The sequence below is a fragment of the Quercus suber genome, unplaced genomic scaffold (assembly GCF_002906115.3).
Source record: "Quercus suber isolate HL8 unplaced genomic scaffold, Cork oak 2.0 scaffold_156, whole genome shotgun sequence".
Taxonomy (NCBI): domain Eukaryota; kingdom Viridiplantae; phylum Streptophyta; class Magnoliopsida; order Fagales; family Fagaceae; genus Quercus; species Quercus suber.
The window spans coordinates 1162926-1186657 of NW_027069617.1; the positions used below are offsets into that span (position 1 = coordinate 1162926).

Below are 23732 nucleotides of genomic sequence, written 5' to 3' on the forward strand. Positions count from 1 at the left end.
TGTTATAAATTTTATTAGATATTTATATATGTTATAATACATGATAAATAAAAAAAATTAAAAAAAAATGGGTAAAATATTATTTTCGTCCCTAAACTATCACAAAAGTTCGTTTTTCGTCCCTAAACTTTCAAAAGTTCTATTTTCATCCCTAAACTATCACAAAAGTTCGTTTTTCGTCCTTAAACTTTCAAAAGTTCTATTTTCGTTCCTAAGTTTTCAAAAGTTCTGTTGGAGTGCTGACGTGGCTTGACAGAGTGCTGATGTGGGAGGGACGAAAATCAATACGTTTGGAAAAGTTTAGGGACAAAAATAGAACTTTTGAAAATTTAGGGACGAAAAACGAACTTTTGTGATAGTTTAGGGACGAAAATAGAACTTTTGAAAGTTTAAGGACGAAAAACGAATTTTTGTGATAGTTTAGGGACAAAAATAATATTTTACCCAAAAAAAATTGATTGAGGACAACTTTTCTAAAGGGTGTCACTGTCTTGTGGAAAAAATGGTAGGGGGAGGACACGTTTTTCACAAAAGAATGGGAAACCTCTTATGTTTTTTTTCAACCTTGTGCGGGGAGTCCTCCGTAGACTCCACATAGGCCCGCCAAAGTGACATTGGCGTGTGTACGTAGGACATCCTCGACCCATAAGTCAGTCAAGCCCTTTCATAAAAAAAAAAATAATAATAAAAATAAAATAAAATAAAATAAAAAAAGAAAGAAAAGAAGAAGTTAGTCAAGCCATCCACTAACACGTTATGGTAAGCCAGTCAAGTCATTTGCAATTAACTTTTCTGCAAACACACAGCAATTCCTTAGTCAAGCCATCCACTAACACGTTATGGTAAGTCAGTCAAGTCATTTGCAATTAACTTTTCTGCAAACACACAGCAATTACATTCTTATCTCATTAATGAGTTTTGGAAAATGTCACTTCAAGCTATTCTAGAAGTACAATTTTTACTATATTATTTTTTTATAATTATTTTATGCGGTAGATTATAATTAATTATATGATACTTTTATTTAGTGTATATTAGTATTATACCCGTACAATGCGCAGTTTAATTAAGATTCATATGTAAATAATTTTTGCATTAATTTACTTAAAAATAAATGGTTATTTTACTTTTAAGTTATATAATAAATGTGTATTGTGTGAGACTTCAGGTATCATAATATATGTGTGTGTGTGTGTGTGTGTGTGTGTGTGAGCCCGAGGACTGAGAATGAAGTCGAAGGGTCGTAGCATTGGTGTGGGGATGTTGCAAGCCGCGAGCTTGAGGAAGGAAGCCACCCGGGGAAGAGAAGAAATGAACCATGGTACTCAGTAGTATTCTAAATGGGAGCTAGAGTCTGAAGAGAGTGGAAGTCAGTGGGTAGTAGGGAAGCTTCTGGTCTGGTGTAGCCTATTGCATCCGCATTAAATGATAAACAACACCTTTATCAGCCGCATTAATGAGGAGGTAACCTAAACAATGTAAGCCACAGCTAAGCAGACTCCTTCAACCATCTTTTTCAGATGTGGAAGGAAACAAGTGTCAAAAAGGGGGGGAGGTTATGTAGAAATGGATGGTGGAGATGTGATAGAGGTAGAGGTATATAAGAAAAGGAGGGAGCATTGGAAAAGAAGTCGAAAGAAAGGAAAAAGAAAAATAGAAGGAAGAATATTGAGAGAAGAGAATGAACAGTATTGCTTTTTATACAAGCTTTGTGTCTTCGGGAGAATTGGGGAGGAGCCTGATACTCATTTGTTTCTAAATACAAATCTTATTTTTCCTTGTAACTGTCCTCGGGCAAAGCCCTCTGTTGTTGTTAGTTGCCTTCACTTACAAATTCTATTGGTTTGGGCTAGGGTTGAAAGACACAACTTATTATTCTAAGTGGGTCTGGGCCACAAATTCATTGGATCCTTACAATTGGCGCCGTCTGTGGGAACAACAAGTTGTGGAGGATCTGTCTTGGGCTAGGATTGTCTTTTTCCTTTTTCTTTCTCTTTAACTGCTTTGCCTTGGCCGCTTCCTCTTCGGCTTCCACGTTTGTCATGTCCACTGGAGTTGGAAGTTCTTTTTTTCTTCTCCTTGGCTTTGGACGAAGTGGAAGAGAGAGCATCACCAAGTTGAGCCAAGGAAGCAAGGGGAGTAGACTTAGGATCTTCTAGAGGTTGAGAAGAGTGGGGGCCAGGCGCAGAGCAGGAGGGTAGTACACTTTTTCAGGAGCTCGAAGTTCTGATTTAGTGCTCACCCTCGCAACGTTCATAGTTTGGCCCCACACCTCCAAGCATAAAGCACGGGCAACATCTCTCAGCTGGACAGTGAGGCTCTCTGTCGTCTTAGTCATGCCCGCATTGTATGTAGCTTAAGGCATTGGCAACCTATTTTTCGTAGCCCTTAAAGGCAGACTCCACATTCCTATGGGCTTTTTCCACCTCAGCCAATTGGGCAAGAGTCTCCCTAAGCTTCTTATTCGCGTCTGAGTAGGCACTCTCGGTAGCCTCCAGTTTGTTCTTGGCATCCCTAGCCATGTCTAGGGAATGGACCACCCATTCCTCTGCCATGAAAGCAGCTTGGACGGCCTACACACATACACACACAAAAGTGTTATATGATGTACATAAAGTTTTAATGAAAAGCAATCACATGGGATCAACCCTATACCTTAGCCAAATCTTGCTTCAAAGCAAGGAAGACCTTGCGCTTCCTAAAAGATTTCAACTCTGCCATATCCTTTGGCAGACACAGTGCCTTCTCCAGGCACTTGGCAACCAATCCAGAGCTACCCTTTCTGGGGTCCCTCAAGTTGGTGTCCTCCAACACTAGATTGCCCGAGCTAAGAGTAAAAATAGGCCTCTAGATGGAGGCCTTCTTCGGTTGGTCTCCTCCAACCTCCCTGGAAGTCCTAGTGAGAGTGTACTTCTTTGATTGCCCTTTGCCAGTCTGAGCCTCTTTCGCTGGGGGCTGGTGGGAGGATTGCGTTATCTCCCCTTCCTCGATGCCCTCGGCTTCTTTGCCTCCATAGGCCCATTTTCTTTTCTTATCCCCGGCATCAAGGTGGCATTTGTGTAGCTACTGGGATGGGTGGTCGAGGCACCATTGCCACAGTCAAGGAAGAGACCCTTGTGTGGGCTGTGAGCAGAGCAAGGAGGTATGGAGTTTTCTCCTCGAAACCCATGTTTGCTGGTGTGTGGGCTTGTGAAGTGCTGGGAGCGGCTGGGTGGTAAAAAACATTAAAATCTTTGTCTGTCACCTCCTGAACAAAATCGAATGTAGACTCCTCGTTCTCAATGTTTGATGGGATAGGAGGTTCTTGTGAATAAAGGAGTTTAGCCTCTAGGGGTGTTGGGAGCTGAGCGTCCTAGGTCCCCTTGGGAGGTGGTTCTATTAGCAAAAAACCTAGTATGGCAACATCTATTGAAGCCAAGTAGGGGTCCCTGGCTTTAATAATGTACTTCGGACTTTGGAAGTGCTTGGTGAATGGTTTGTAGCCAAGAATGACATGAGCCGCCCTAAGTTGTCCGTCCTTGTGCAAAAATATTTCTGACTTGAGGATCCTGTTCAGGTCTTTGAAGTTCACCAAGTGTTTGGCTGGAATTGTGTGGTATTCGTCTGCTAGATGAAACCATGGAGATTGTTAGTAAAAAAAAAAAAAAAAAAAAAACAAACAAACAAACAAACAAAAAGGAAGAAAACTTTGACACTAGAAAAGTTGTGTAAAATCCTAAGTGTGATCTGGTCCTCGGGAGTGCTACCTGGTTCTCCTTCCTGGGTGGGGCAGTGTATCCCATTGTGCCATCCTCCTGAGACAATGAGGAAATCCTCGTCCATGCCTTTGCTCGAGTCAGGCAGGCAGGAAATTAACCTAACTGCGGGGATCCTACACTTCATGTAGTATTTTGTTTTTTCCCCTTTCTAGCAGTTATACACCCAATTTACATCATGCCAGGTGAGGTTAGTCCCCATTCTACAGTTTATTGCAACTACATACCCGAGGATCCTAAAAATATTTGGAGAACATTGGGTCAGGGTTAACCTATAATTTATAAGGTAATCCCTAGTTACCGTCCCCATAGGAAGCTCTATCCCGCCTTCAATGAAAGTGATCATAGGAATAACCACGGACTCGGGAGGTCTATTTAAGACCAGCCACTCACCTTCCTCACAGTGTTGGATTTCAACACTGTTGGGAATTTTATATCGAGCCCTAAAGGTCGCCCTAGCCTCAGCTGTGTCCACTAACCTAGCGTATCTACCCGTGGTATTTTGAGAGGTGAAGTGTTAAAAATTATGCAAAAAGAAGGAATCAAGAAATCAACACACCTATGAGTAAGTGTGAAAGGTTCTCCTCGGGAGCTTTTTTCTTCAACTTAGATTGCCAAATGTGCAAAATGAGCTTCAGCTAGCTCTGAGTCCTCCTTTTATAGGAGTGAAAAGGTGAGCGATAAAATTCCTGCCCATAAATGAGGGGAAATGAGGACCGTGGGATCTTGATCAAGCCGTAGAACGTGGGGAGACAAGCAGCTGCTTGGCGNCAAAAAAAAAAAAAAAAAAAAAAAAAAATTCTCACACTTCAAATTTGAAACTTATCATTAAAAAAATGACGAAATCTATTCCCTTATCATTATTCATACACAAAAAAAAAAAGTAATCTACAGATTTTACATGTTACTTTTTGTAAATATTTTTTTTTTAAAATCTCAAAAATAGAAATGGTCTCCCAAACAATTATTTTTTGTTTTTAGTATTTTGAAAATTGTTCTTAAAAGTGGGAGTCAAATACGTAAAATATAAAAATTATTATCTGAAAAATAGTTTTTAGTTCAAATTTTTAAAAATTGTTTTTATACTGTTTTGAAAACAAAAACAAAAATCCTCTCACCAATCAACCCCTAATATAATTTAAATTTTAAAAAAGAAATAGATGAAGATTGTTGTTGTTTTTTGTATTTTATTGTTGTTTTTTTTTTACACCTAGTAATATAATTTAAATAAAAAAAAGGATTAGATAAAGAGTTTGAATTGTATTCAAATTAAAAAAATTTATCAACTTATAAATTATAATAATAAAAGGATTAGATGAAGAGTTTGGATTGTAATCAAATTAAGATTTTTATCAATTTAAAAATTATAGGAGAAGAAGATAAGTACAAAAAAAAATTATTTTTTTAAATTCTAAAAAAAAAAAAATTGCAATTTAGTGCAGCCATTTAGCATAACTACGGCTTTTAAACTTAACTTTTATTACATAGTATTAGCATTATGCCAATGCGATGCACAGTTTAATCAAAATTCATATGTAAATAATTTTTTTATTAATTTATTTAAAAATAAATGAATACTTTACTTTTAAGTTATATAACAAATGTATATTGTGTGAGACTTAAGGTATCATAATATATATATATATATATAATTGAATGAAAGATGGTAGAAATACCTAAAAAAAATATAAAATGATTTTTAATAATACATTGAACTATAAGGCTCAATTAATTACATGTATTTAAATGAGTAAAACTTGAATTTAATAATTAAAAACTATCGAAAGTAACAATTGAAATCATATTTAAGTGGAACCTCAATTCATTAATTAAAAACAATCTAAATTACTAAATATATATATATATATATATTTGAAGTACAGAGACTCACTTGAGAATTTAATTNGGACCATGCAATACCTTGGCTCTGTCTACCACTTCTATTTTTCTGTAAGTATCTAGTTTCCCCATAGGTTTGAGTCCGAGGACCATACAATACCTTGGTTCTGTCTAGTACCCAGGTATAATGGTGTGAATAGTTTTACCATAGGCTTGGGTCCGAGGACCATGCAATACCTTGGCTCTGTCTACCACTTTTATTTTTCTGTAAGTATCTAGTTTCCCCATAGGTTTGAGTCCGAGGACCATACAATACCTTGGTTCTATCTAGTACCCAGGTATAAGGGTGTGAATAGTTTTATCATATGCTTAGGTCCGAGGACCATGCAATACCTTGGCTCTGTCTACCACTTCTATTTTTCTGTAAGTATCTAGTTTCCCCATAGGTTTGAGTCCGAGGACCATACAATACCTTGGTTCTGTCTAGTACCCAGGTATAATGGTGTGAATAGTTTTACCATAGGCTTGGGTCCGAGGACCATGCAATACCTTGGCTCTGTCTACCACTTCTATTTTTCTGTAAGTATCTAGTTTCCCCATAGGTTTGAGTCTGAGGACCATACAATACCTTGGTTCTGTCTAGTACCCAGGTATAATGGTGTGAATAGTTTTACCATAGGCTTGGGTCCGAGGACCATGCAATACCTTGGCTCTGTCTACCACTTCTATTTTTCTGTAAGTATCTAGTTTCCCCATAGGTTTGAGTCCGAGGACCATACAATACCTTGGTTCTGTCTAGTACCCAGGTATAATGGTGTGAATAGTTTTACCATAGGCTTGGGTCCGAAGACCATGCAATACCTTGGCTCTGTCTACCACTTCTATTTTTCTGTAAGTATCTAGTTTCCCCATAGGTTTGAGTCCGAGGACATACAATACCTTGGTTCTGTCTAGTACCCAGGTATAAGGGTGTGAATAGTTTTACCATAGGCTTGGGTCCGAGGACCATGCAATACCTTGGCTCTGTCTACCACTTCTATTTTTCTGTAAGTATCTAGTTTCCCCATAGGTTTGAGTCCGAGGACCATACAATACCTTGGTTCTGTCTAGTACCCAGGTATAATAGTGTGAATAGTTTTACCATAGGCTTGGGTCCGAGGACCATGCAATACCTTGGCTCTGTCTACCACTTCTATTTTTCTGTAAGTATCTAGTTTGTCCTCGGACCGCTTTACTGGAGACGATTCCTCCTTGGGTCGGATTATGATCTTTACACGTGGCGTTGATCTCGCCTCCAGCTCGAGGCCCCATCTTTTTCATTTATGAAGCGCCCTTTATCTGTTCGTGTTCCGCGCTTGACGCTTCGGTGTGCGAAACGCGCCTTCATTAATGTCCTCGTGAATTAACACGAGTCCAACGGTCTACGGCCTCCTTGGAAATTGGTAGCTTCATTATTAGCCCAGCTGATAATTCTCTTTTCGAACTCTGCATGAATTAATTCTCACCAACCCCCATCCCCTATATAAGGTGGGGAGATGGTTTCCCCACAATCCATGGACCTCTCAATACAAACAGAAAAAACACATTCTTCCAGCTCTCCAAGCCCTTTTAACAACCCCGCCGGAATTGTTACTGGAATTGGCAAAAGCTGGTATGGCCGCAGCCCCCACTGGGCTTTCGGTGCGGCAGAATCTAGGCGTAACCCCGATGGCGCCCTACAAGGTGGGTTAGAGGGATGTTGTTAGAGTACCTAACGTCTCTCCTCGGAGCGCACCCCCGACGAAGAAGACGTGCGAATTCATCTCATGGGCGGTGCTCGAGTGTTGCCGTCTCCAACGGCCAACACTCGTGAGGATCGGAGAGAATCAAGGGAACATCATGGGGGAAGGTATCCCGGAGCCCTTGCATCTGCTCCTCTCTTTGTTCCAGCTCCGCTGCGCCGAGAAGGGAGTTGTTGGTGGCCTGGAAACATAATGGCCCTCCCCCTTCCCTGCTTTTTGTGTCAAGCTCTCCCATTCTCTTTATACCAATAAAAGCACGGTTTGACACTTCCCTCCGGCTAGCTTCTTTAGGGCGGGTCCACCTGGGCCTCTGATTGTAGAAATAGCTGGTAGGATTAGCTTGTAAATTTGTTTGTGAAACATGCCTACCTGAGCCTCTGATTGTAATTTGTACTGTTTCTATTTATGAAATAATAATATCAAGATTTCTCTTTTCGCTGTCGAATCTTTTATCTCTTTTTTTTTTTTTTTTTTTTACTTCGCCAACCTACTATAAAACGACCACTTAGAACAATCGCCTGGTGCGCCGGCCAGCACCCTAAACCTCCCCACAGACGGTGCCAATTGTAAAGACTCAGTTTGGATTTGACCCTGAATATGGATGGGTTTTTCAGCCCAACAAGCCCAAACAATAAATTTATAGAGAGTGGGTTAAAGGTTTAGGCACTGGCCGTCGTTCATCAAGCATCAACTCTTTTTTATAAAAGAAAATACTTAGAGTTTATTTACAACTAGGGGGATGCTCCTCGGCCCGTGGCCGAGGAGCCTCTTTTCTTCTCTCTCTTTCCCCCTCCCTTTCTTTACTTTACTTGCTTTTCTTATATAGTCTTCATCTTCCTATCTCCTTCTTCCATCTGTTGATCATCCATTCGCCTCCCTTCTAGCCATCCGTCCCATCAAAGGCCTTATCGGTACTCAAGTGGTTCACTCTGATCAACGTTGCCCTGCTAAGGGGTTATATCCCCATTAATGCGGCCAGAGGGGTTAGGTGAATGCATTAAGTGTGAATGTGACAACTTGCTCTGGACTTGTCCCCTCCCAAAAATTATCCTTAGTATGCCGAGGACGGAGAGGTCCTCGGCGTGGGTCAAAAAAGAGGTTTTCCCCAACTTAGCCTTAGCTGGTCAGTCTTCCTTGGCGCTGGCCTTGGGCCTACTATGCGATGGGCTGTGGCTGTCAGGCCCACGGGCCCCATAATTGTTATACTCTAATGTGTCAGTTTTAGGTCTTAATTTATTTAACAAAAAAATTTGATTTAAAATATTTAAAACATATTGAATGTGATTAAATAATTTAAAGGATAATTACACATACCTTATTTAAAGAAAATAGTTGTCTTAAATTATATAAAACTGCCTTAATAAAATTTCTTACATATGGGGAAAAAAAAGTATATAATAACTCTTTTTTTTTTATAGAAAAAAAAATAATTCATGTTAAAGACATATTATATATATAAATTATGAGATTAAATTCTATAAGGATGGGGTGTAAAACCTATGTTTTACACCATCCAATAAGTGATTGCCACATTAGCATTTTACTTAAAATTTATTAAAATTCAATACATCCTACCACACCTAATAACATCTCAATAGATTTCCAATTTGGTTGGATTTATATATGGGCATTAGAATTGATTGACTGTGATTATGTTTATTCTTAAATATGTGATAAGATGATGTGGCATGTTGGGATTGGAGGGGTAAAACATGGGTTTTACACCACATCCTTATAGAATTTAATCTCATAAATTATTTATATACATTTATTTTGCGGATTCAAAAAACTAGGTCTCTTTTCTTTCATTTCAAAACTGAGAAGAAAATGAGAGAATGCAACTCATTCTCATTAATTATGATAAGGCTTACAAGCTCTGTTTTATGTTTATATGTATCTATATATACACACACACACTATTAATAAGAGGATTTCTCTGTTCATTTTCAATTTTTGACATACCAAAATATTCTCATACAAATTCTATAATAAGATACCCTTTAGTTTTTTTTTTTTTTTTCCCTACAAAAAAGAAAAAAAAAATGTTAAAACAGTAATACTATCTCACGTACAAAAGGAAAAAAAAATTACTTCTTCAAAAAAAAAAAAAAAAAAAAAAACACTACCTTTCGTAAAAACTACTTATTCTTATTTCAAAATTTCTATGGCTTTTTTTTTTAATTCTTTAAAACATTCCAATTTTTTTTTTATCCAAATTATATACAGTTATCACAAATCTTCATCCATCCACACTAACTTATTATATCATCTTTCTTTTGTTCAAACTTCAAATCTCAATTTTTTTTACCTATCACAATTTTTATCCCAACCAATAAATTCAAATGTCTCATTGGGTTTTAACTTCTTACGGTTCTCTATCTTATTTTTAAATATTATTCCACGTTACCTTCCCTCTTTTTTTAAATAAATAAATACAAACAGTTATTACATAGTATCACTTTTAAGCATTATACCATTAAATCAAAATAAATAAATAAAAAAGAGTATTATTACATGCACAAAACACGTGTGATAAGTCTAGTATATATATACTACAAGCAAAACAAATTAAACAAACTCTAACTCCCCTAACACTCACATATCCAACAAATAACCATTAAGTTACAGAACTAAACGACAGTAAGCAGTGAATGAATTAGGAGATAAAGGACAAGTCGTTTACTCAGAATCATTTGTTCAAAACATCAAAAATGCTCTTCACGTTTTGCTCTCTTTATTCTTTAAGTTCTGATAGAAAGTCAAATGTTATAGTAAACTCACTCCATGAAAAGAGACACCAAACTAGCCAAAACGCCTTCCACTTCCAGTCTCTCTTTTCTCCATCACCGATTTTCAAAAACTACTGCTACGTGCTCATTGAGTTAGACTTTGAGTACGCCATGATTAGTGGTGCAGAATGAGAACCTCTTTTTATCACACTCCTCCAAACTTTTTATAACAATCCAACAAAGAAGAAGGAAACACAACAATAATGGCCAGCGCCCTCAGCCTGCTACTAACACTTCCCGTCTTTTTCATCCCTTCTCTTTGTTGTCCTGAAGATCAAAAACAAGCCCTTCTCCAGTTTAAATCCTCAAAATTACTAGTTCTCTTTCATTAGAAAGCTGACTGATTGACTTAGAGTCATGGAATTCCGGCTCAGATTGTTGAAACTGGGACAGGGTCATTTGTAGTACTCGTTTTCTTTCAAGGACTGTGATTTCTCTATATCTTGACAACTGTTGGTGCAAACACAATAATAATGGAAACAACACTAAGAGAAACTGAATAGTACGCTGAATATTATTAATTTAAAGAGAGAAATTACACAACACTATTTGGACTGAGGCGCGGCACTCGCTCTCTTTAAGGAGATTCAAGCCCTTGGTTGGTTAATCTTTGTAACCGGTGCAGACCTTCTCTGACTTGTCTCCCCCAGGATACAACAGCCCAACAAATGTTGTATGGCTAGAACAGCTTCTGCACAAAGTGTTCAAGCCCAAAGCTCCACTAGAAGAACACCTTTCTTTGGCCCGAAATTTCTCAAGTATTTAGGAATATTATTGAATTCACTCTCTCACACAACACTCTTTGCTTTTAACTATTTTCTTCATTCACTCTTGATATGAAATTAGTCCATAGCATAGCCGTATATATAGTCTTCCAACCCTTCACATAACCTACATGTTATTTATTAATTTAGAAAACTTCTCTTAATTTATTTAATTTAACTTACATACAAGTAACTCTTTTTTTTAACAAATTATAACTCATCTCTTTATTCATCTTCAGTTATTTTGAGTTTCAACATATTTAATTTAAAATGTACTAACATTCCCCCACTCATCTATATATTACTAAAAGCTGAAGCGTAGCGTTTAATGCTGCTGCTCTCACGTTGCGCCACATCAGCTGCCACGTCATACTTTTTTTTCTTTTCTTTTTTAAAATATAATTTTCCTACAATTTTAAAATAATTTTTACAATTTTCAGTCCTATAAATGCAGCCCACTATTTATTTATTTATTTCCATTACTTATTTACACTTCTCCAACCTTTCTCTCTCCCTTACCATTTCATCTCCCCACTACTTCTTCAATCTTTCTCCCTCCTTTACCTTTTCATCTTCTCACTACCCTCTACATTAATATCATTCTTCCTCTTTCTCTTCATCTTCCTTTATTTTTATCTCTTCTTATTCACACATTCTTACTATAAATTTATCACTATCTCTTCTATTCCATGCATAGTTTTCCCTCACAAAAAAAAGGTTCCCTCTCTCTCTCTCTCTCAATTTTTTGGTAGATTTTTTTATTTTTCTTGCATCTCTACTTTAGGTTGATAATTTTTTATATTCTTTAAAACTCTATTTTTGATTAATGCAATTTAGTTTAGTTTTTTAAATTGTGATTTAGTTTAGTTTTTTAAATTGTCGTTGTTGTTGTTGTTGTTGTTTTTTTTTTTTTTAATTCTCTTTGAATGTTAAATGTTGTCCTATTGCGTTCTAAAGAATTAAATATAGCATATACAAATATAATATTATTCTATTACATAGCATGATTTAGATAATTTGGTATTTATTCTGTTACATAGCATATTTTTTATAGTGCTTAGTTTAGATGTTAAACTGTGAGACTTTACTAATTTTTGTTTATTTTCTAATCCTTTGTAATAGACAAAGTACTCTTAATAGTTGTACTAGAAATACTTTATAATGCCATTTATTTAAAGAAAAGCAAAGGTTAGCCAAATGAAAGAAAAGCAAAGGTTAGCCAAACAAGAATAATCGGATAGGTGACAAATTTTAACTTTTGCAATTTTATTTTAATTATTATTATTTTATAACAATTCATGTATAGAAATTTAATTCCTAGATTTTGCTAATAATTGTTTATTTGATAATATGTTTTGAGTGGCCGAAATTATAATTTCTACAAAGAAAATAACCTTAATAGATTATCAAAAACAAAATTTTATCCTAATATTGGTTCAATTAATCATTGTTAAGTTTTATTAATTTTTTTTTAGTGTATGTTTTTTTGGTGTTTTGGATTGATCCTATATTACATTTATGATTGTTCTTATAATAAATAAAAATATAATTACGAAATACATTACTCATTATTAGATTAGTTTAAATTGTAAAATTTTTTTTAATAAAACCACCATAAAAATAATTATCATGCGCAACGCACAGGTTCGTGGCTAGTTTATAATAATAATTCGTTAAGAATAATTTTTTGAATCACCAAAAATGAAATTCTACCACATAAGTTAATAAACTAACCAAATATATATAACATAACTTATTAAATTATTCAAAAAAAATTTTGTCAAAAATCATTTAAATCAGCCATCAAATATATGACATACCCAAGAAACTTCATAATTAAATAGTGAAGAGTAAACATGGTTTTACAAAAACAAAGAATTTGAATTGACATAATAAGAATAAAAATAAAAAAAGAAGTAGAAAAATAAAAAGAAGACAAATTTTCTTGTAAATTTTTGTGCGGTTAAATATTACTCTCATTCTTGTAGACTCCATGTTATGGTCTATTGATCTGTTCATATATATATATATATATATAGATGTGTAAGAATGTAACTATTATTTGAATGATTATTGTGACTTATTGATATTAAGTACTAGAAAAAAAAAAAATTAAAACCTAAAATTTTTTCCCCTAATATTATAGAGGAGGAGACAATTGATTGTAATTTAAAGTAATTAAAACAATATAGAACATACTCATGTAGTCATACATTTTTATTACCTAGGCAAACAAAGAGTCATTCTTATATTCCCAAAAAAAAAAAGTCATTCTTATAGTATTTGAAAACTTTTATATTCAATGAACAGTTTCAGATAGGACTTTGATTATTATTATTATTACTATTATTAGAGTCACAAAATTTTTAGATAGTTCATTCTATTTTGGCAAAGATGATGTGGATAATAAAAATAATGAGTATTTGTAATATAAGTATATTATATGTCTTGTCATTTTTTGGTGCGATGCATCCCAATATGAAATATACGTTCAAATCCTAGTTCTTTATTTGAACTTCTGAAATCTAGGAGGAAAAAAAAAATACTACAATTGCTAGAACATGTTAATAGAGAATAGGATAATGTATCAAAATTATTGATATTATTTTTATAATCTCCAGATAGTTGGTGTTGATACTTATCCCATCACAACCTCCCATAAGTCTTCATATAGTAGCTGTAAGGCTAAAATCCACTATTCAGGTATCACCTCCATAATGCAGCTAGAGAGTTAGCTGCAGTGCATTTAATACGGAGGCAGTAGCTTTCTCTTTAGACATTTTAGGACTCCTCCCTATCTGATGTCTCTGCAATACTTATCCACACCAATAGAACTTCTTGGAACATTACCTTGGTCGACAGACTACCTCTTCAAACCTTGGCTTTGGCTGGTCGAGGAGGCATTTATCCTTGGCCCATCATGTTGAGCCATTATGATCAAAATTAACCTCTTTATTTACTAACATAGTCTCTTCTGATAAAAATTCTTCCTCCTCAGACAAACCCTCATCCTTGGCTTGGGCTACAAGCCTAATATACAAATAGATAATGAACTCATGGACCCAATATCTCTAAAATATATATATATATATATATAAGTTTTGAATTGCTTTCTTTCCACCGCATAAGTCACCAAATTACAACTAGAATTGGAAAGTCCATTTGAGGTTAGTTTTCTTTTTCTTTCCTTGAACTTCTTTACTTTTTTGCTACAGTTTTTTATGGTTTGTATTTGATTTTCTTTTCTAGGGTTGTAAATACCATGTTTCTTTTTTCTTTTTTCCAATTTTCAATTGATAGTCTATTTCTTTGTATTCATGTTTACAATTTTTCTTTACATAATTATGTTTTACCCATTAAAAGTGTTAGTGTCTAAAGAATTGGAATGTGTTTTATTGCTTTAGTACATGATCATTTGCCTCCCATTTATGTATTTTATTTTTTGAATGGCTTTGTAATTTTCTAAATTAAATACTACACAAATTCTTGCTAATTTTCTTTTAATCTCATCTAAATCTATGCTAATTTTTAACTTCTTAGGATAACTTGGAAGAGGAAACAAAATATTATGATTGATATGTATGGACCGTATGGTGTTCCTCTTTTTCTTTGCATTTGGGATTATAAATTAGTTTTATATGGTTATTTTCATTAATAATTTGACAAATTACAATGTAAAGGTTTGTATTTGATTTTCTTTTCTGAGATTGTAAATACCTTGTTTCTTTTTTTTCATTTTTTTTTTTCAATTGATATTCAATTTCTTTGTATTCATGTTTACAATTTTATTTTATTTTTTACATAATTTCATTTTACCCATTAAAATTGTTTTTGTTTAAAGAATTGGAATGCGTTTTATTGATTTAGTACTTGATCATTTACCTCCCATTTGTTTATTTTAATTTCTAAATAGCTTTGTAATTTTCTAAATTAAATACTACATAAATTCTTGTTAATTTTCTTTTAATCTCATCTAAATCTAAGCTAATTTCTAACTTCTTAGGACAACTTGGAAGAGGAAACAAAATATTACGATTGATAGTTATGGACCGTATGGTGTTCCTCTTTTTCTTTGTATTTGGGTACCATTTATCTTCTAAAAAAAACTTCTTTTAAAAAATCTTGAAATTTTTCAAAAGCATCACTTTTATTTTTCAACAAATAAATAGTTGTATATTTTGAGAAATCATCAATAAAAGTGATAATATATCTATTTCCTCCACGAGTTAAAATTCCCTCAAATTCACATAAATCGGAGTGAATTAACTCAAGCAATTCGGTATTTCTTATAACACTTTTATGAGGCCTTTTTGTAATCTTAGCTTGACTACAAGTTTCACATTTTTCAAAATCTTTTGACAGTCTTGGAATTAATCCTAAACTACTCATAATTCTCACATATCTACTATTTATATGACACAAACGAGCATGCTAAAAATTAATAGAAGAAAGCATATAAACTGAACTGGTAGATGCTTTATTATTCTCAACATTCAATTTAAACATTCCATCACAAGCATAACCCTTGCCCACAAATAATCCCTTTTTAGTGATTACATAATTATCAGATTCCATAGTTTGCTTGAAGCCAGCCTTGTTAAGCAAAAAGCTTGACATCAAATTCTTCCTCATGGACGGAGTGTAAAGTACATCTTTTAATGTTAGCACACGTCCAGAAGTGAATTCACCACTCCCAAGAACCTTAGTTTTGCTAGAGTCACCAAGCATAACAGTTTTTTCTTCTTCAAAAGGAGTGTACAATTTGAACCAATTTTTGTCATAGCAGACATGCCTATTAGCACCAGAATCTGCCCACCACCCTTCAACATATTGCACCATATTGATGTTTGTAATCATAGCCACTAAAGGCTCTTCGGTTATGTTAGCCTGTGGGACAGATTCACGTTTCCGAAATTTGCAAAATCGAGCAATATGCCCACTCTTGCCACAGACAAAACATGATCTATTAAATTGATCTTGTGAAGGGGGTCCTTGGTTCTTATTATAATTTTTATTCGGGTTTCCCCTTCCTTGAGGTCTATTATTATTTTTAAAGGCTCTCTTTTTAGGCTTCAATTGACCATTTCTAGGAAAATGATTTTTGGGCATATTATTATTGGCTGAAATAAAGTTTACCTTTGTGGTGGAATTACCATTGCTCTCTTGTGTCATGAGTGCATCTTGTCCTCTAGCCTCCTCCTCCACACGAATGCGTGTGATCAAAGTCTCCAAGGATGTCTCTTTTTGTTTGTGCCGCAAAGTCTTTTGGAACTCCCTCCAAGATTGTGGTAGTTTATCAATTATGCCCGCTACCACCAAATTGTCTCCAATCTTTATTCTTTCGGATCTCAATTCTGCCACAATCATTTGGAAGTCTTGTGCTTGATCCACCACCGATTTTCCATCCACCATTTGGTAACGGAAAAATCTGCTAGAGGCATACTTCTTTGCATCTGCCTCCTCGGTATCATACTTGCTTTGTAAAGCTTTCCAAATTTTCTTAGCAGAATTGTAAGTTGTATCATAATAATCAGAGAAATGATCGGCAAAACAATTCAATAGATAAGAGCGACAATTATATTCATCTTTTGTATACTTATCTATTTTTTCTTGATGGAGAATATATTCTTCCTCACTCATCTCATCAGTAGGAACTTTTGATGGATTCTTGTCAGTGAGGATGTAGGCGACTTTGAGAAGACTCAAGTAGAAGAGGACCTTTCCTTTCCACCTCTTGAAGTGGGCTCCCTTAAAGCGAAAGGACTTGTTAAGATCTCCAACAGGCTCATTTGGTTTCTCTTGTGTAGGATTCATGTGTTTGAATCTCCTTAAAATTGTTGGTGCAAACACAATAATAATGGAAACAACACTAAGAGAAACTGAATAGTACGCTGAATATTATTAATTTAAAGAGAGAAATTACACAACACTATTTGGACTGAGGCGCGGCACTCGCTCTCTTTAAGGAGATTCAAACCCTTGGTTGGCTAATCTTTGTAACCGATGCAGACCTTCTCTGACTTGTCTCCCCCAGGATACAACAGCCCAACAAATGTTGTATGGCTAGAACAGCTTCTGCACAAAGTGTTCAAGCCCAAAACTCCACCAGAAGAACACCTTTCTTTGGCCCGAAATTTCTCAAGTATTTAGGAATATTATTGAATTCACTCTCTCACACAACACTCTTTGCTTTTAACTATTTTCTTCATTCACTCTTGATATGAAATTAGTCCATAGCATAGCCGTATATATAGTCTTCCAACCCTTCACATAACCTACATGTTATTTATTAATTTAGAAAACTTCTCTTAATTTATTTAATCTAACTTACATATAAGTAACTCTTTTTTTTTAACAAATTATAACTCATCTCTTTATTCATCTTCAGTTATTTTGAGTTTCAACATATTTAATTTAAAATGTACTAACAACAACCTTATCTCTATGCAATCTATAGAGCCCATAGTGGTGACTTCCACCATCTTGACACCACTCTTTTGCATTAGAAGCTTGATGCTTCTTGACATGGCAGGGAATCAAATACAAGGTGAATTACCAGGCTTTGCCAATTTCAGCAAATTGGTTTATCTTGACATGAGTAGTAATTCATTCCATGGTATTCTTACCAGGGAAGTGGGCTCACTTCAAAACTTGCGGGTATTGGACCTGGAAGATAATTCTCTTGGTGGAAATATCCCCAAGGAGATAGGGAACATGACAAAGTTGCGGCAGTTGTACCTTCGCAGCAACAATTTTTTTGGCGAAATTCAATCATCATTATCGTATTTGAAGGAGTTGGAAGTATTGGACTTGAGGGATAATTCCTTGTCCAAGAAGATTCCTAATTTTATTAGTAATCTATCCAACATAACTAGTTCGTCCTTTAGCAACAACGAGTACACTGGGAGTATTCCATCATCCATGCAGAAATTGGTGAGGTTGGAAACACTTCAATTGGAAAACAATTTGCTTAGTGGAAAAATTCCATCTTGGTTGTTCAATATAAAGGGCATGAAGCATCTTTTTCTTGGAGGAAATAATCTGATTTGGAATAGTGATGCAAAGATAGAGCCTACGTGTATTTTATCTCAATTGTGCATGAAATCTTGTGGTCTTGCTGGAGAAATCCCATATTGGATTTCTAAACTGAAGACTCTTGACTTTTTGGACTTGAGTGAGAACAAGCTGGAAGGAATTTTCCCACAATGGCTTGCTGAAATGAACGTTGGAAATATATTTATGTCAGATAACAATCTTACAGGTTCTCTTCCACCCTTTCTCTTCAACTCTAAAAGTTTATCAATTCTTTCCCTTTCCCGAAATAATTTTTTTGGAGAACTACCAAACAACATTGGTAATGCAACTGAAATCCTGATTCTCATGTTGGCTGAAAATAACTTTTCAGGGAAAGTTCCTCACTCTATCTCTAATATATATCGCCTCCAATTACTAGACTTGTCAAGCAATAGATTTTTTGGCAACTTACCAGATTTTAGCTCCAATGTATTCCTCGGATACATTGACATTTCTTCTAATGAATTCTCAGGTGAAATTCCAACAAAATTTTACCAAGAAATTGAAATTCTTGCTTTGGGAAAAAATAGGTTTACTGGCAACTTTCCTAGAAACCTAACCAATATGAGTCATCTTGAACACCTAGATATCCATGACAACAAAATCAGTGGTGAATTGCCAGAGTTTATTAGCCAAATATCCACCTTTCAAGTCCTAAATTTACGAAACACCACCCTCCAAGGTTCCATCTCTGATGTTATTTCCAATCTTAGTTATCTCCGAATCCTTGACCTCTCAAGCAATCATCTTGTTGGCAACATTCCTGCAAAGTTTGGAAATCTTCTTGGTATGATTGAAAAACCAAACAAATCATTTTCATCACTCTCTAATATTTTCACCATCTCGCTAAAGTATAATGATTTGATAGTGAATTGGAAGAAATAAACAAGGTTTGTTAGACTTATCAATGAACCAACTTTTCGGTGAGATCCCAGCATCATTGGGCAGATTAAATGGTCTAAAACTTCTCAATATCTCACATAACATCCTCCATGGGAATGTACCGATAAGTCTTGGTGACTTAAAGAGCCTAGAGAGTTTGGACTGGTCACATAATAAATTATCAAGCTTAATTCCACAATCACTAGCCAAATGTTTGTTTTGGATGTGAGTAACAACAAGCTCACTGGTAAGATTCCAGTTGGTGGTCAAATGGAAACCATGAATGATCCAAACTTTTTTGCCAACAATGGTCTACTGTGTGGAATGCACATTCGAGTTCCATGTCTAGAAGAGCTATCACAAACAAAACCTTTAAAGGACGAGAATAAGGAGAAATGGCTCTTATGGGAGGGAGTAGTGATTGGATTCTCATTTGGCTTCATCATAGCAGTGGGAATCCTATATCATACCTGGTATTTTGTTCCTCAACCACTTCCTAAAATTGTAGCAGCCAACGAAATGGGCTAGAGGTTCAAATTTCTAGTCTCAAACCAGTTATGTTGTTTGTTTTATAGTCAAATATCTAATTCCCAACTTGTAAAGGCTTTCAATTAAGGGTAAAGCTATTGTGTCTAGTGTATTTTTGCATTAACTGAACACAATATGATTCGAACACGTATCCAGTTTTGGACACATGTCTACATCATATCATGTCCAGTGCAAAAATGCACTAGATACAAACTGTATCCTCCAACTAGACAATGTAACAAATAGCCCTTCATAAGTATCAATAAATTATTTGTGCAATTAAAATGTAAATGAAAGTGAGAGGGAAACTACACATAAATATATAACATTATAAATGCAAATACAAAATCCAGGTATCCTGTTATGCAAGATGTCTACAGTAGCAATATCAGCTGGAGTAAGACATGCAGCGACTGCCATAGTCAAGGGCACATTAGGATGAATTTGTGTGCATGCAGTGCTTGGGCTGGTTCAATTGATAAGCAAGCAATTCAGGATGAATCGCAAGCATAACCTAGTGGTGGTGCATTGTGGCTTCTATTCTCTGTTTATTAACTTTTGGTGATACTAAACACTTTTTGCTTCCATTCTTTATGTATGTTAAACTATGATTCAAGATCAGTGCTTACCAATTAATGTTCGACTAACATAACTAAATTTTCTTCCACTCCTACAATTTATGTAATTGCGGATGCAAAATAAGTTTCCATCAAACAAATAGCAACAATAGCATATATCAACAGGTTAGAATCGTTTCAATTTTCAAGGCCACATTCACATAAGAAATTGTAGACGTCAGCAAGGAGATAAACCACTGTAACTATGTTTCCTCATCACAATGGAGGAAGAATTCAATTCCTCACGTAGCATTTTCTACTTAAAATCAAGCTCTAAAAATTAAAAGTAAAGAACCCTGAATTAGACCTGTGCAAAGAACATTTAACAACAAAAAACTGGAAATTAGACCTGTGCTGTTAATAGAAGTGAACATAGATCATCTCAACTTCTAATCTTTCGGCTTAATCAAATAATCTTTTTCAGATACCTTACTGACTGCATAGTAGCAAGCACGTAGCCACTTTGAAAGGACCGAAATAATTCCTTCTAGCTCTGCCTCCCGAAACTCCTCCGCTGTGGCAAACCAAGTGACCACGTGTGATGGGTTTTATCAAATTATCCGTAGAAAATTTGGCCCCTAACTCCTCTGCCATCAACCAGAGACGCAAATTTTCGGGCCTAAAATCAGGAGTGAAAATATGTTTGAAGGATAATGTACACCCTCGGAGAACGTCATGGCGAGCAAATATGTATCTCACATCTCCATACTGAAGACCGGCTTCAAATTTTGGGTTAAAAAACAGTCTGTGGATTACCGTTAAGTCTTCGGAGAATGGCGATGAGCGGGCCAGCGGACTCAACTTCATCAGCACTCCAGCTATCAGGATCTGAATCAAAGTAACGATACCTCTTGATATGAATCAAGTTGAATGGATGCTTACTCCACACACTCTAGGTATCATCAAGAATAAGAACCATGCGTTCCTCTCCTAGCACAAGATCAAGAGTCTTTTAGCCTGTTTCCAGTAAATCTTCACGTGCAGTGATTCTTAATGACTTGAAGTAAACATTTTCAGGGTCAAGAATTTCAGCCACTTGCAACGCATAACTTCGTGTACACATTGTGCACATATAAATCTCAAACATGGTACTTGCTGCTCTCAGAAAAGTGTGAACAAAAGGTCTCAACTTAATCATCATCATTCCCCAAGGTCGTCTCACACGGAATAGGCTATCCCTTAAGTTATGTTGCAAGAGTTCTTGAGGGGTTCTCAGACATTTTTTTTGTTCTGTTGAATGAACCAGAGTTTGATCTAGATCAAGAACCAAAACCATCTTCTTATCTTCTAACAATTTCGCTGACTCTACCTTCCGAATCCGATCCATTTCATCTTTGTTAAGCCACAACCACATACCCTGATGAACGTACTAGTTCAATGCTACCCTCTCACAGCTCACACACTTTCCTCTAATAACACATAGATGTGCACAAGTCTCCTCAGTATTTTCTTCAGGGGTATCATCAAAGTCGTCATGGTGATCATCTTGTGGAAAATCCCTCTCGGAAATTATCTTCATGGTGAGACAACCCCTCTCTCTCTCTCTCTATCTCTCTCTCTTGTAACGAATAATAAATGTAAACTTCTGGAGTGTGTGAGAGTTTAGGGAACCAAAAACGCACTCTTAATTTTTTTTTTTTTTTTTCTCCTATATTCTTAGAACTGATTCATTTACTGATAAGAAAAAAAGGGTTCATTCTATAATTCAGATTAAATAGTAAAATATTTCTTTTAATCTTACCTTTGTATTGGAAATGGTGAAAAAACAAGCTAAAGGAAGCACGCACACATCAACATAGATGCAGTTTGAATTAAACTGCAATCGTTTAGTTAGTCGGTGTACTTGGGCTACTTGTCGTTTTTCCTATGTAATATTTATCTGTTAGCAAAGTTAGTTGTGACACGTGCAGTGAACGTGGGTGTTTAATCCAGCTGTAGTTATCTTATAGGTTATTAACTATCTAACTAATTCTGTTATAGCAATGTTAGAGCATTCTTATCAAGGGTGTCAAATGCCAAATATTTGGCATTTGACACCCCAACCTCTAAAAAAGCACTTCCATCAAGCATTGTAAATGCCATAATTTTTTGCATGGATGAACAGTGAGGTCTCAAATTTGAGACCGCACTATTCACCAAGGGTAAAAATTATATTATTTTTTTTATTCCGTGGGGCCCGCTTTCTTTTCTTATTATTTTTTTATTTCTCCTTTTTGTGTCTTTCTTCCATCTCTCATTCTTGCTCTGAGAGCCTCCAACCACTTCTCTACTCTCTCTCTCTCTGTCCCTCTCCCTCTACTCGATGTTTTGCCTCCCTCTCCAACGAAACCCAGGCCGGAGCATCAAGGGAAGCCAATCTCTATCCCAATGTTTTTTTTTTTTTTTTTTAGTTTGTGATTTGATGGTAGATTCAACAGTGGTTATGTGGGTTATGGATTTGGCCGATGTGGGCATCGGCATTAAGGGTAGATCAGCGTGGTTGTGTGGTTTTTTCTTTTTTTTCCTCTCTTCTCACAGGTTCTCTCTCCTTCTTCTCATCGATGGATCGTGGTGGTGGTGGATCGTGGATCATGGCTGAGATTTGCTCTGATTGATGGATGTTGTTGGTCTGATTTGATGGATTGTGGCTAAGATTCGATTTGATTTCTTCTCTGGAATCTCCGGTGGGGCTGAGATTTGGTCTGATTTTGAGTTTTGTGGTGTTGTCTTCGAATCAGGGTAGTGGGTTTTGGTTAGGGTTGAGAGCGAGGTGGGTGGGTGGTGGGTTTTGTGGTGGCGGCGATGGAGGTTTTGTAGTGGGTTTTCTGCTGTGGTTTGTGGTAATGGTTTTGGTTCAGTGTGGGGCGTGGGGCGTGGAGCATAGGTCGTGGGTCACCGATCCTGGGTTTGTGTGTGTGATGGGTTTTGGTTGCTACAATGGTGGTGTTGTGACTTGTTACGGTGGTGCTGTGACTTGTGGTGGTGGTGGCTGTGGTGGGTTGTGGTTGCTACAATGGTGGTTATGGCAAGTGGAGCGGTGGTAGGGGTGGTGGAGGAGGGGATTGGCTGGTTGCTATAATTTTGCGTGGAGTTGTTTTATTATTATTTTAATGAGTAGTTTATATTATTTAAATGAAATGGTAAAAAATATAGAAGGTTTGATATTGAGTATATTGTAAAATGTGTTGTTAAAAACTAAAATTTTGGGTTTTGAAGTGGTATATGTTAAAAATTTTACTCACCTTGATAAGGATGCTCTTAGAGATACAAACCTTTTACAAAAAATTTTACAAACTACTAATGTGGTAAACGTGCCTTTTTAATTATGTTTTATATATCTCTTCTCCTTTCTATTCTTCACTCTTTTTTTCCTTTTCTTTATCTACTTCGATCTCCCTAATTTATCTTAATATCTATAGACAATCTCTTGTCGTAAACCTCCTCTCTCCTATTTCTCTTCTTACTTTCTTAGTATTTCTTCTAAGAAAATATTAGTCTCAAACTCCTCTTAAAACAATGTGATTATTTTCTAACAAAGTATAATTGTTATAATATGTTAGATTTTTTTAAAATTAATCTATCTATATTTCTCATTTGAAAGTGTTTTAAATTTTGCAATTTTTTTTTTTCAAGGAAATATTATGATTGCTCAAATGCATCAAAGTGGACCAAAATGGGCCAAATTGGAACGAATGGACCAAATTGAATTAAAATGGACTGAATG

The 23732-nt window shown here is 35.6% G+C and overlaps 1 protein-coding gene and 1 pseudogene across 1 annotated transcript; one reads left to right on the plus strand and one right to left on the minus strand.

Annotated features, from left to right (window-relative positions):
* Positions 1-2372: 2372 nt before the first annotated feature.
* On the minus strand, positions 2373-16742 carry LOC136069209 (uncharacterized). The gene is made up of 4 exons (XM_065777493.1): positions 16065-16742; positions 15599-15869; positions 2656-2813; positions 2373-2573 (listed from the first exon to the last, which is right to left on the minus strand). The coding sequence occupies exons 1-4, from the start codon at positions 16740-16742 to the stop codon at positions 2373-2375; spliced, it is 1308 nt and encodes a 435-aa protein (XP_065633565.1).
* Positions 16743-17372: 630 nt separating this feature from the next.
* Positions 17373-19412, plus strand: LOC112026653 (receptor-like protein 46; annotated as a pseudogene).
* The last annotated feature ends 4320 nt before the right edge of the window (positions 19413-23732 follow it).

Bases quoted from the DNA above. Each gene is read 5' to 3' on its own strand.
- LOC136069209 (XM_065777493.1), bottom strand. From the start codon at position 16,742: ATGAATCCTACACAAGAGAAACCAAATGAGCCTGTTGGAGATCTTAAC. The intron at 2,814-15,598 runs GTGTGCTAACAT...CGGGCAATCTAG, and splicing joins TGGTGAATTCACTTCTGGAC to TGTTGGAGGACACCAACTTG. The intron at 2,574-2,655 runs GTATAGGGTTGA...GTATGTGTGTAG, and splicing joins TGAAGCAAGATTTGGCTAAG to GCCGTCCAAGCTGCTTTCAT.